The 13,671-nt window shown below is 44.1% G+C and overlaps 1 protein-coding gene across 2 annotated transcripts in view; it reads right to left on the reverse strand.

The window, feature by feature from the left end:
- Nucleotides 1–7,696, reverse strand: part of DHRS12 (dehydrogenase/reductase 12) — a 29,538-nt gene extending 21,842 nt beyond the window's left edge. The window contains exons 1-3 of one of the 2 annotated variants that reach the window (XM_042838829.1): nt 7,610–7,696; nt 7,026–7,159; nt 1,376–1,458 (exon numbers count right to left, since the gene is read on the reverse strand). In XM_042838829.1, the coding sequence (XP_042694763.1) occupies nt 1,376–1,458; nt 7,026–7,159; nt 7,610–7,665 (273 nt within the window). In that variant the 5' untranslated portion in view covers nt 7,666–7,696. Of the gene's footprint in view, nt 1–1,375; nt 1,459–7,025; nt 7,160–7,528; nt 7,583–7,609 lie in introns of those variants that run through there. The other variant, XM_042838831.1, reaches the window with a different exon arrangement.
- Between the last annotated feature and the right edge of the window lie 5,975 nt (nt 7,697–13,671).

Raw genomic sequence — 13,671 nt, forward strand, 5'->3', positions numbered from 1 at the left:
AAGACTGTCACACTGGCTCAGAAAAGGAACTTACAGATCTGTTCCCTATAAAAGTCTTTCATGGTAGCAAAGTGATTCTCAAGGTGAGATCTAATCTCCATGAGTAGATCTAATTAGAAAATCAGGAGACCTTCCTAGTTCCCAGGTTAAGGTGCAAGTGCCTGCCAAATAATAACTCATCTCAGCATTGAACCCCAGCATGTTTTGCTGTGGTAACTGGAAACAAATCTCTGGCACATATTACAACAGGATTTCTGTCCAGATAATCAGGAAGAGCAAGTTAGGTCTGCTTGTAACTTGTCAAGTTGCAGATAAAGTATTTTATTATCCCTCTGGATTGCTTCTGAATGACTACTTAGAAAGAAGGATGTTCTTGTGGACTTCTTATAAAAATGACTCTTTCCAGTGCAGGGCCACTTGTACAGCTCATCTAACACTTTAACAAATGCTCCTTTCCATACAAGTGCCCAGGACCCCTGGTCACACAGAAGTTCTACTGTGCACTCATGTTCTTTAATGACTAGAGAAACTACAGGTTTGTAGTCTACCAAAACTCAGTATGCAGTAGATGTGCTGCATTTAAAGGAAGAATACTATGTGCCTTGAGTTTTGTTTCACAAATGATAGAACACAGAACATGAAGGAACCCTCAGAGATCATGAAACTCACCCCACTGCTCAGGCTGTCTGACTGCAGCTACAAAACTAACACTTCTAATCACCAGTCCTTTCACAACTGTATCTTACTATAGTCAGGGGATCATGCTTCTCTAGACAGTTGGAGAGTATTTCTACAAGGACTGATCTAATTCACCTCCATTAAAGAGCGGAAGTGCCACTCTTGGGAGCTGAAACTAAAGAGCACAAATTATTCAGTAAGGTATCTCTAACCATAAGAAGTATTCACAATGTTTGACACCATTAAATACTACTACTGGAATCAAAATACTGTGCTTAAGAGCCAAGGCCCTGCTTAAAACGAAGACAGATCTTCATCCAATGTACAAAGACACTGGCTCCACTTCTCCACAAGCACACCCTCTAGAATAATTACCAAAGCAACACTGACAGCTACGGAGGTGTACTGTAGATTGATATATGCAGAAGCAAAAAGAATCTCTAACAGAAAGCAGGAGATAAGGAAAAGATACTGTAAGAAAAAGAGATTGGAAAGTCTATAAGAATAAAATTAGGACTACATACGTGAAGCAGGAAAGACATCCTTTGCAAATCAAGAGCATGTTATTCAGGTTCAGAAAACCTCCAACTCCACAAATGTTGTCGCAAGAGTGTTGCAATGAATTAACTTTTAAAATCCTCAGCAATGTAGTAAGGAAAAGTAGGTAGGACATCACAAAACATAACAACAAACTTACCTGATTGCCAGTTTCTGTCACTATTTCTCCTTTGGCGTCCTCAGCTCGTTCCTTATTGCGGCAAACCAGGTGAACCGTGCCACCTCGTGGATTTTAACAAGAAACATATTTGACAATTAATTACTAAATATGTCAGGGGGACATCAGCAAAGAGAAAGAGCCAGAAAGTAGCTTCCAATTTGCAGTTCTTCTCTGGGGTTAGTTTTTGATACAAATTAGAAGGAATGAGAAACCTTCTGTGACTGCTTCCCATCTGTGAGAAATCTGTAGCGTGCCAGTAGCAGTGCCCACCCTGGAATACTGTGGGGATTTCCCAGCAGACAGAGCACTCCTGGGCTGAGTACATTCCACAGTCCCATTGCTCTGCTGTCAAGAGCTGAGCAGTGGCTTTTCATAGCTGTGGTCTGTGGAGGACCCAGGGCTCCCACAATATTGATGAAGAGCTGGGAAAAAGGTGCAAATCAAAGCCACAGCACTTCACAGTCCCACGTTCACCAGCTTTAATCCACTCCTAGAGACCAGTGCTCCCAGAAGACCCAGAGCAATGGGCCCATGGGAGCTGGTGCTCAGCAGTACAGAGTGGGGCCCAGCCAGCACCCAGGCATGCAGCACATGCCCTCACCGGCTCTGACCTTGAATGTTATGGACACTGATCTCATAGACAAGGAGGTTTTGACGCCCCTCATCCTGGAACTGGGGTTGGACCGGATTAAGGAGCTGCCAGAGCTGTTCTTGGGACAGAACAAGTTTGACTTCATTTCAGACTTTGCTAGCAAACAGCAACCCAGTGCCATCAGCTGTTGAGGGGCTTTGAGCTCCTCCTTGTGTCTTAGTGGTTTTGAGTTTGTTTCTAACTTCCTTCTCCACCCACCATTCTCCTCCCTTCCCCTGCCTTCCCTGTCCTGGATTCCTAACCTCCCTAAAGAGACAATCATTGGACACTGGCTTGCAATAGATTGCTGTGCTACCTAGTAAACCAGACACCAAGAATTTAGGCATGATCTATCAAAGGACAACAGTCTATTAAAAATGTTTCAACAGAAAACTCAGGACACAATAAGCAGATGTACAGCAAAACGTACTAGGGTCCCCAAGCAAGGCTGTGTGAATGGAGAATGCCACTACAGTTCAAACACTCAACTATATTCTCAACCATTAACTCAAGCTATTTTCTATCAAGTTTGCTAGGCATGCTTAGTATTAATGAAACACCAGGGCTGTGCTAGAAAATAAAGCTAAGACATCAATCTCATGAATGTTTGTTTTGGCATGCCTTAGAAAGAAACAACACAAGTGACTTGAAAACAGTGAAAACAGAATAAAAGATGATAGGTATCTATAGGATACCTATAAAGATGATAGGTATCTATAGGTATCTATAGGTATGATAGGTATTGACCTCATCTGGAGTACTGCGTCCAGTTCTGGGCTCCCCAGTACAAAAAAGACAAGGATCTCTTGGAAAGAGTCCAGCGGAGGGCCATGAAGATGGTGAAGGGCCTGGAGCATCTCTCCTATGAGGAAAGGCTGAGTGAACTGGGTCTGTTTAGCCTTGAGAAAAGAAGACTGAGAGGGGACCTGATCCAGGTCTATAAATATCTAAGGTGTGGGGGGCAGAATGGCGAGGCCAGACTGTTTTCAGTGGTGAGTGGAGACAGGACAAGGGGAAACGGCCAGAAACTGCAGCATAGGAAGTTCCGCACAAATGTGCGCAAGAATTTCTTTACAGTGAGGGTGACGGAGCACTGGAACAGGCTGCCCAGGGGGATTTTGGTGAGTCTCCTTCTCTGGAGATGTTCAAGACCTGCCTGGACGCCTACCTGTGCGACCTGCTGTAGGGAACCTGCTTTGGCAGGGGGTTGGACTCGATGATCTCTGGAGGTCCCTTCCAACCCCTACAATTCTGTGTGATTCTGTGAGGTATCAGAATATTTCTCAGCAGAGGCAGATTATATGACAAGAACCACGGGCACAAACTGCAGCCTGGAAGGTTCAGGACAGGCATTAAGAAAAAAGTTGTCATGAGGAGATAGATCAGCCCAGTCCTGCCCTGAGAGGTGGTAGAATTTCAATAGAATGGAAATTAGGGGCTTTCAAGATCAAGCTAGGCAAAGCAGTGACCAAATTGATCTAGTGATGGCAAAAGTTCCGCTTCAAATGCGATGCTGGACAAGATGACCTTTAGGTACCTTCCAACCACTTTTTCTACAGAACAAATACTCAGGACAAGGGTCTTCTCCAAGGACTGGATATGTATCATGCCCTAATAGCACAGCGACATTAAAGAGAACCTTCAAAAACAGCACTGAAATATAAGCAGACATCACTGTTATTCTTATGGTTTGCATTCCTTAATCATTACAAGAAATTTGTTAATCTCAGTTACAAGAACATATTGTATTGTACTCCTTAGTTCAGTTTACTGTTAAATGTGTTTTAGGGGTTCCTAGCAGCCCAATGCTAGAAGGCTTAAGAAATGTAATCCCAAAGGAATTCTGATGAAAGCAATTAGTACCCAAATGCAAGACATCAGAACTATTCCAGGGATGGAGTAGTCACATACCCATGTGCTGCACAGCCTACTTAGGGCTCTGAATGTGCAATTGTGTCTGAGAGTTTTTCCACTGACTACAATTAGAGCAAGCATACTGGGCATGCAGCTGAAGCAGGCAACAAGCCTTGAGATTTTTTGTGCTACATATGCACTGTGCATAGGAGGGACCCTGCATAATCAGGCACTAAGCATATACAGATCAGAATGAAAGACAATTTTTGCCTCAGTGAGACTAGATTTCATGAGTGAAAGGACAGACAAGTATCAGAACATGCAGTTTCCAATGCTCATCTGTCAAGCCATTCTTTCAGTGACTGTAGGCTTCGCTGCACAAAGGAGGGCTTTAATGAGAGATCTTAAGGCAGTTGAGGATTTGCAGATGTTTTAAGAGCTCTTCCCAAAGCACAAGAGACTGCACAAGCACTGTACTTGTATGAAAAAAAAATACGCAGAGGAGCTAGCTGCCCTTCAGCTGATTGGAAACATGGTATGGTCCCAAAGGTGGATTTGAAGGGCTCTGAATATGAATGTTTCCTTGCTGCCCAGATGAGAGTTGTTTTGGTGCAAACCATGGGCTAGGAAAGGCCCATCATACGAAAGACATATTTAAATATGTCTTTCATGGTAAAGACCTAGAATTATCTGAATTTAAACAACACATGGGACTGAGAAAAACCTGCATCAAACCTGAACTGCAGCTCACAAGATATATAGGAAAGCCCACATCTGCAGTACGCATAGTACTGGCTGTGGCTGGCATGGTATTAGTTTTTTTCATAGTGGCTCATATGATGCTGTGCTTTAGATTTGTGAGTAAAACAATTCTAGTAACACACTATTTTTTATCCTCTGCTGAACAGCACTTGCACAGTGCCAAGGCCTTGTCTCTCACTTTAGCCTTTCAGTGAATAGATCTGAGGGTGCGCAAGAGGTTGGGTGGGGACACAGCTGGGACAGCTGACCACAGCTGAACAAAGAGATATTCCATGCACATATCATCATGCTCAGTAATAAAGAGGAAGAGAGGGGGCTTTAGGAGCTAGCCATCTCTTGCTCAGGAACTGGCTGGGCATCAGTCTACTCATGGGAGTTAGTGAGCGATTGCTTTTGCATCACTTGTTTCATTTTCTTTGTCTCTTATTTAACTTCTCCATCGTGCACTAAACTTTTTTTTATTGTATCTGGACTCACAAGTTTTCACACTTTCATTCTTCTTTTCCCCTTCCCTCACCCTACTGCTGGTGGAACAGGAAAGTGTGCAAACTGTGCGGCACTTTGCTGCCTGCCAAGGTTAGCCCACTACACCAACATGACACTGATTCAGAAAAGAGCTGAACTTAGGCTACAGAAGATGTAATCAAGACTGCCATAACTTACAAGGATATGATGTGCACGCAGATGAAGCCAATGTAGCTGGTTATTTGTTTGCTGAGTGTAATTCCTTGCTTTCTTGTTGCAACGCACTTCAAGAGATTCAACTAGAAGTGAGTCCCAGTTGCTGACACGGAGTTTCAGAGCAACACATTCAAGAATGGGATCAGGAATTTCTTCTTGACTTAAATGATTAAGTCAATTTAACTTCATATGCACAACCATGCCCTAGAAAAGTATCAGGCAAGAAGTCTGAGTCTAAAGTTATTCTTTGAGCTCAAATGTAGATATAATGACCAAATCCTATGCGTCAGTTCAGTCTGATATGCAGGAGAGATATTGTCCCTCTGTATTCTGCACTGGTGAGGCCACACTTCAAGTACTGTGTTCAGTTTGCAGTCCCTCACTACAAGAAAGATATTGAGGCCCTGGAATGTGTCCCAAAGAAGGGTAACAAAGCTGAGAACAGTCTGGAGCACAAATCTTATGGGGAGTGGCTGAGGGAACTGGGATTGTTTAGATTGGACAAAAGGTGGCTCGGGGGAGACCTTATCACTCTCTACAACTACCTGAAGGGAGGTTGTACCAAAGCAGGGGTCAGCCTCTTCTCCCAGGTAACTAGTGACAGGACAGGAGGTAATGGCTTTAAGGTGCTCTAGGAGAGATTCCAGTTGGATATTAGGGAAAAAAGAGTGGTCATGCACTGGAACAAGCTGCCCATACCTGGAATCATTTGAGAAAAGCATAGATGAAGCATTGGGCGTCATGGTTTAGTGAGTATTATGGTGATGGGTTGACAGGTGGACTTGATCATTTTAGTGATCTTTTTTAACCTAAATAACTCTAAGCAACATCTGGTGGGCAGCTCCATCTGTAAGCAGAAGAGTCACCAGGCAAAGCAATAAATTTATGATGCACGACTGTAGCAGGAACCTGAGATCAATCATAAACTGGTATTGAGGGGGATCTTTAAGTCAAAGGCTCTTCGATGCTAATAATTTTGAATTAGTTTAATTTAATCAAATCTCCACTCTCCTTCATGAGATAGTTGCTAGAGCCTAAGCAGGCAAAGAGAACCACAAACTCCTTTTTATTCTACAGGCCAAAGTGCCTGGAACTCTTGCACAAGGGGAGTTATTTTATCAGCCCTAAACAGGATTAGTTTTATCCTTAAAGAGTAGCTAATTCCAGTTCATGTCACCTCCTTGCTTACACAGAACAATGTATTTAAAAAAAAAAAAAAAAAGAAAAAAAAAGAAAAAGGCTGGCTAAAAGGTGCCAATTCCAGGCTGTTATCGTCACGATCAAGTACACCACTTTGGTCCTTCTGTACTCTTCCCATCTCTACCTTTGCAAAGCCACCTGTTTTCTTCCATCACATGCTATATATTTAAGTTCCTCACTCTGTTCACATTCCACCAAGGTGATACTTGTACTGAACCAGCCTTATGTAGACCATACTCTGTCAGTAACACCATTAAATGACATTATAGCACTGGTGGACAATACTGCTAAACACACACATGAGAAACATTGGACATTTTCTCTATTTACATTTTTGTTGCACTATTTCAGTTTTCACACCGCTGACCACACTTAATCCTTCAACCCAAACTAAGAGCTCTGTCCCCTCGCTCCAAAGAGCCGCATGTTCCTTATTTGTGCTGGAAGCCAGATTTGCTTCCCCTCCTCTCTCCTGCAGCCCGGGGTGGTTCCCCAGCTCACCTCTCCGCGCTATCTCCCTGGCTGCAGCCTTGCCAATGCCGCTGTTGGACCCAGTGATCAGAAAGGATCTACCGGCCACGTCCACCTCCAGATCTGCCGGGTCGAAGTGCTTGGAGGCAGATTCGTAACCGCTCCTAGATAAATCAGAGAAACTAGAATACAGCAATTCCAAAACAAAACCAAAAAACACAGGGAGGGCTGAAAAGGGCTTTCCCTCCGCAGCTCAACGCTCCTCTCTCACAGAGCTGCCTGGTCGCAGAGCCACTGTGGAGCAAGTTCTGCGGCAACGACTCCAAACGGCCTGTGTGGGAGCCGAAGGGGCTCGGACTGCTCAGCTCGGGCTCACGTGCGATCTTCCTGCACTGAGCTCAGGGTAAGGCTGGCTATCAAAAGACACGTAAGGGGCTGAAATTCGCCCTCTTTGGGGGACAGACTTCAATTAACAGGGAAAATAAAGGCGCAAAGCCTTGAACTAGCGAACACCCACATACATACGCACGCACCCCAAGCACCGCCCCCGCCTCGCAGCAGCGCCGCATTCGCCCCGCGGCACAGCCCGCTCTCGGGGGCGGCGGCCCCGGTACCTCGTGTACTCCCGCAGCCCCTTCACGAACCACACGACGTTGCGGTACCACGACATGGTGCTACCGCCACCACCGTGACTCGGTCCCGCCTCTGCCTTACGTAAAGGTGCCCGGTCCAGCCCTGCCCGCCGTTGGGTGAGAGCCCGGGGCAGCCCCGCCCGGTCCGGCGCCATTACGGCTCGGGCAGAGGCGTGTGAGTGAGGATGTTGTGTGTGATGGTGTTCACTTCAGCGGTCTGATTTTTATTATTATTATTTTTAATTAACTAGCTCCCTCAACCTTTCTTCATAGGAGAGGTGCTACAGCCCTTTGATCAAGGCTCTCCTCTGGACCCACTCCAACAGCTCCCCATGTTTCCTGACGCAGTACTGCGGATAGGGCCTCACGAGGGCAGAGTAGAGGAGACAATCACCTCCTGTCCCTGCTGGCCACTCCTCTTCTGATGGAACGCAGGACGCCATTGGCCTTCCAGGCTGCAAGCACACTGCTGGCTCATGTTAAATTTGTCATCAACCAAAACCCCTAAGACCTTCTCAGCAGGGCTACTCTGAAGTTCTTCTCCCAGTCTGTATATGTATTTGGGATTTCCCTGACCCAAATGCAACACCTTGCTTTCTTGAACCTCATTAGTCTCACACAGGCCCGCTTTTAAGCCTGTCTGGGTCCCTCTGGATGGCACCTCTTCCTTCTGTCATTATCAGCCACATTATCAGCTTGGTGTCATCAGTAAACTTGCTGAGGCACACTCAATCCCATCATTTCTGTCATTGATACAGATATCAAAGAGTACCAGTCCCAAGACTGACCCCTGGGGCGCAGTTCAGCCTCCACCTGGACACTGAGCTATTGAAACAATCCCTGGCTGCGATCTTCCAACCCATTCCATATCCACTGAAGTGTCCACCCTTCAAACCCATCTCTCTCCAATTTAGAGAACATCATCAACTTTTAGGAACATAAATAGCCTTATTGCACCACACCAAATAGTATTTCAGGTAGCAAATGAACCTGTGAAATTCTTTGCTCCTACTAATGGGGTAATACATACCAGTAAGAAAGAGTATGCAAGTAGCAATTACAGTAGGAGGAGTGAAGTTTAAAATGTGTTTTCAGTTCCTCTGGAATGTGTGTTAAAGCTGCTAAGCCCCAGAGAATCATCTGGAGTTGCACATCTGGACAATCTATGCTAGCTGTAAGGAAATTGTCATTGTAGGCATAATTATGTTCTTAAGCATGTTGAAGGACTAGGCACTTAAAAACATCAGTGTGCAAGTTAGATTAATTCATGCTTTTTATGTGCCTTTCAAGGCCACAGGCACACAACCTGTTTTAGGAATCCAATCTGTTTTCAGCAGTTTCAGTTGGCTGGTTTCAACAGCAGAGACAGAAGAAATTGAAATATTTTGTCTCTTCTAACCCCATTTTGTAGCCTGGTACTTCTGTTTCTAGATCTCTTCATATTGGTGAAGGGCTTGTACACAAGTCCTCAGCTCTCAACTCAAGTTTCTCAGCTCTCACACAAAATGTTCTTCCCACCATGAAGTTAAAACTTCAGGACTCAGCACTGTGCTTATGCTAAGTATTGTATGTGAAATAACATTTTTCAGAGGGTAAAAAGACACATTTTCACAGGGATATCTTCTTCCCTACAGAGACCATCTAGATAAATATCATACCTTTGCACCAAATCTGAAAATGCTTGTTCTTATTAAAACAGATGGAAGAATTTATTTTAACCAGTCAGTTTAAACCAATTTTATTTGTTTGTTCTTGGAAATGTCTAGGATGTTTTGACTGAAGTCTTCCTAAACAATTCACCCTGATTCTGGTGCTCAAAATGGATTCTTCTGACCCAAAAAGTAACAGCTTGGCAGTGGTGTAATTGGCAACATTATTTCTGTAATGGAAAGTGAATGGCTGCCTGAACTACAGATACATACAGAGGTCACTCTGAAGGTAATGCCTCCTGTTTATTTCCATGGAAACCGCAACAGATGCAAAGAGCACAACAACACTGTTTGATAGAGCTACAAAACACTATTTTCCAACATAATCACCACCAATTAGCTGTACATTTTTGCTAGTGATGAACAAGAGACTGCATGCCATCCTTATGAAAATCTGCACCAGCAGAGGTCACCCACTGTTTCACAGCTGCTGTGATGGCATCATTGCTAGGAAAATGGTGCCCAAGCAGTCCATCTTTCATCAGACCGAACAAAGAAAGTTAGAAGGTGCTAAATCTGGACTATACAGTGGATATGTTATGACAGTCTAACCTAGACTGGCAGCCTGTGGCCTTCAGACTGATATAAGGCATGGCATTATTGTGTTACAAGAGGAAGATTTTCTTCTTCTCTGGCCTGATTCTGGAAGTTCAAGCCTTCAGCTCTGTCAGCTTTGTGATGTAATGGTCAGAGTTGATGGTTTGTCTGGGTTCTAAGAAATCCAGCAGGATCACCCCTTCCCTAGCCCAAAAGACAGTGCACATTGCTTTACCTGCTGAGGACTGCTTCTCAAACTTTTTCTTCAATGTGGAATTCACATTCACCAGTCCATGGGCTGCTGTTGTTACTCTGGCTCGTAGTGGTGACATCACATCTCATCACCAGTAATGATGCAATCCAGGAAACTGTCCCCTTCAGTCTTGTATTGGTTCAGTAGGTCCTGACAAACTTGCATATGGGGTTCTTTCTGTTCCTGTACAAGCATCTGTGGGACATACCTGGTGCAAACTTTGTGATATTCCAACATTGCCACCACCATTTCCAACACCTTGAAGCTAATTCATAATCTTGCCTCCACTGCCATTTGTCACAAAGCAATAATAATGGGATATTGGCAAGAAGTTTCAAACTCTACTGCCATACCGACAACATTGGCTCTGATGTCATGGACCATAGTCAATAGGAGGCATTACTTTTGGAGCAGTCTCCATCCTATGTAAATGTAAATATGTAATACTGAGCTGTATGGAAACAGTTTTGTGATCATCACCTACAACCTGCAGTTAGCAACCAGAACTGCACAGCAACTGCTGAAATGATGTTAGATAATCATATTCACTGTGATCTGAGCAGATGTCAGGTTTGTGCAAATCCTGCATGCTGTCTGACATAACATTCCTTCTTCTTCATTTGAATCCCTTGCCCTGATAGCCCTCCAGCTTCTGCTTTTTCCTTACAGACTGTTCAAATCTGTCTGGTTCCTCTCCATGAATGCTGGTTCTGGGAAAACACACAGCAGAGCAGAAACAGAGTTACGTGAGCACGCCTGCTGCTACAAACATCCAGTGTTGCCCCAGATATTTATGCTAGTTAGAATGTCTCACCTTGGATGTTGTAACCCTCGGTGCTTCTCAGTATGCTGTCCTAGGATAGTAATGTTCCACGGTTGCTTACCCTGCAGAATTAGCTGCATTCTTTACAGGAAACATGATTTCAGTTTGAAAAACGTTAGCAAATCCCAAACAAAATTCCTGTGGAAGTTCCTGTGAGTGCACTAATCCGGGTTGTGCTTTATTCCCTTGTCACTCCTCTTTTTACCCTGCATATTTGTGAAGTGCATACAGCTTAACATAAAGCAAAAATGGATGATGGTTCTGATGTGTTTTGTTCGTAGTTTTGTCTACGTTCTCAAAGATAAGGGGAACATGTCTGCAATCTGCAGGCGTCTCTAAAAGTAAGTGGAAGATGGAAGATTGACAAGATTGTGCCTCTCTTCCAGGCTAAACCATTTGAACTGGAATCATCTGGGTGTTGTGTGGTCCAACATGGAGGGACTAACCAGTGTGAGTATGCATGGCAGAAGCTTCCCACTAGTCAAACACAAAATATAATAACATAGGCAGACAGTGGGAGAGCTTACAGCATTTTAAGGGTTAGGCAGAAATGGAAAATGAGAGCATATTACTTCTGTTTGTTGACATTAGGGCCTCAGAGAATGAATGTTTGTTAGGAAGGAGTTTGAATGTAGAGCTGGGAACTTATATCACATTTGTACACACTCAATTTTACCTAAGGATATTAAATAAATACAATAGCACCAATACTGTGATCATAGAATCATAGAGTTACAGAATTATAAAATGGCTTGGATTGAGGGACCTCAAGGATCATCAGTTTCCAATCCCTCTACCAGAGGCAGGGTTGCCAATTTCTAGACCAGGCAGTAGATCAGATTGCCCACGGCCCCATTCAGCCTGGCCTTGAACACCTCCAGGGACAGGGCATCCTCAGCTTCTCTGGGCAACCTTTACCAGGGCCTCACTGCCCTCCCTGTGAAAAACTTCCCCCAACATCTAATCTAAATCCAGCCCTTTGAATGGTCAAAGGGTTCTCCAGACCTTTGACCACTTTCATGACCCTCCTCTGGACTTTCTCCAAAAGCTCCACATCTTTTCTGTGTTGGAGGTCCCAGATTTGGATGCAGTACTCCAGATGGGGCCTCACAAGGGCAGAGTAGAGGGGGGCAATCACTTCCCTCATCCTGCTGGCCACCCTTTTTCTAATGGAACCCAGACACCATTGGCCTTTCAGGCTGCAAGCGTGCACTGCTGGATCATGTTAAGTTTTTCATCAACCAACCCCTAAGACCTTCTCATCAGAGCTACTCTCAATGAGTTCTTTCCCAGTTTGTATACACTATGCCAGTCCAAGTGCAAAACCTTTCACTTGGCTTTGTTGAATGTCATCAGGTTAGCTACACCCTTCTATCAAATACAGTTTCCAGGAGTTTCTCTAAGTGTTGCTGTTATTTCATTTCTCCTCTTGTGATGTTTTGCCTTTGTGTTGTTCCAGAGGCAGGAGAGATGGAATAAGTGCTGCCTACTAACCCAGCCATTTCAGTGACAAGGCATTAGAGATTGTGTGCAGGAGAATGATAAGACTGTATTGCCAGGAGCTGGCTGATGCTACTGAAGTACTGAAGTACTGGCAGTACACTCACAGTAAAAAAAATCCTCCTATGTCAAGGGTTTTTTTTTTTTTTGGCTGTGTGTTCCCTTTTGTACTGAATTCTAGGTTGATGCTCTTTGTTAGCAGATTTAGAATCCATTCTGGCATTTGGAAAATTTGGGAAGCTGCAGCTTTTGGTTTCTTTCTTGCAGCTAGTTTAGCAAGCATTAAACCAAAGCAAGAGACTATTCTGAATAAGAGGGATTTTTTGAACCAGGAATTCTTCTCATGGATTGTCAGCAAACATCTGGGGTAGTTATAGCCAGGAGCTGTTATTTGCATCGACTGACAGCTGCACTGGAAGGGGCAGGATCAAGAGAGGCACAAGGCTGTTGAGCTCCTTACATTCCCCTCATTCGACTACTGAACAAGATGACTTCACCTTGCTCACTCCTTATATAACATGCTCAAATTTACTGTTTCACTTGAGGACAGCAGCACTTCAGGTATATCTATGCTGTCAAATAACTCATAGCTTATTCTCAGGGCTAGATCCTCTTACTGCTCATACTACACAGATATTTGATGATGCACAGGCTTTCTTTAGTTATTAAACAGCTATGTCTGTCCAAAACAAGCTCAAGTATGGTCTGGGGGATACTTTCCTTGAAGAATAATTCATTCTCAAGCACTATGAGTGAGATTGCACCCGGGCTGACTGCACAGCATGGCCTGGCACTGGTAATCCTATATTCAGGTGCCTGCATCTTGCAGTGTAGAAGCAGCCTCTGAGTTCGTTAGCAGACCATTCACGAGTGCAGAAAATTCTCAAAGCAAATAAAATATCTGAATTGTTGTGATTGTGATCCCCACAGCGTTAGGATTTCTTGAATAAAGACCTCATTGTTTTCATAAAACGCAAGGGCTGGTGAAAATGCACCTCTGGCCACACAGCTGGGCTGACATGAAAAGAATCCTTGGATTTGATCCATCCTTGTATCTGTGAAAGAGCAAGGAGTTTTAAACAAGGTTTTAATTACCTCACAACACAAAAGAAAAGTTGAGGGTACTGATTGCTCTGCAGGGCTCTGCATTTCAGCATGCTTCATGTTTTCTTCCCAAGGGACAGGTAGAGTACTCAAGAGCTGAAAAGCAATTATGTTATAC

This window comes from Centrocercus urophasianus, unplaced genomic scaffold (genome assembly GCF_019232065.1).
Source record: "Centrocercus urophasianus isolate 14NV4802_14NV808 unplaced genomic scaffold, USGS_Curo_1.0 seq_9, whole genome shotgun sequence".
Classification (NCBI taxonomy): domain Eukaryota; kingdom Metazoa; phylum Chordata; class Aves; order Galliformes; family Phasianidae; genus Centrocercus; species Centrocercus urophasianus.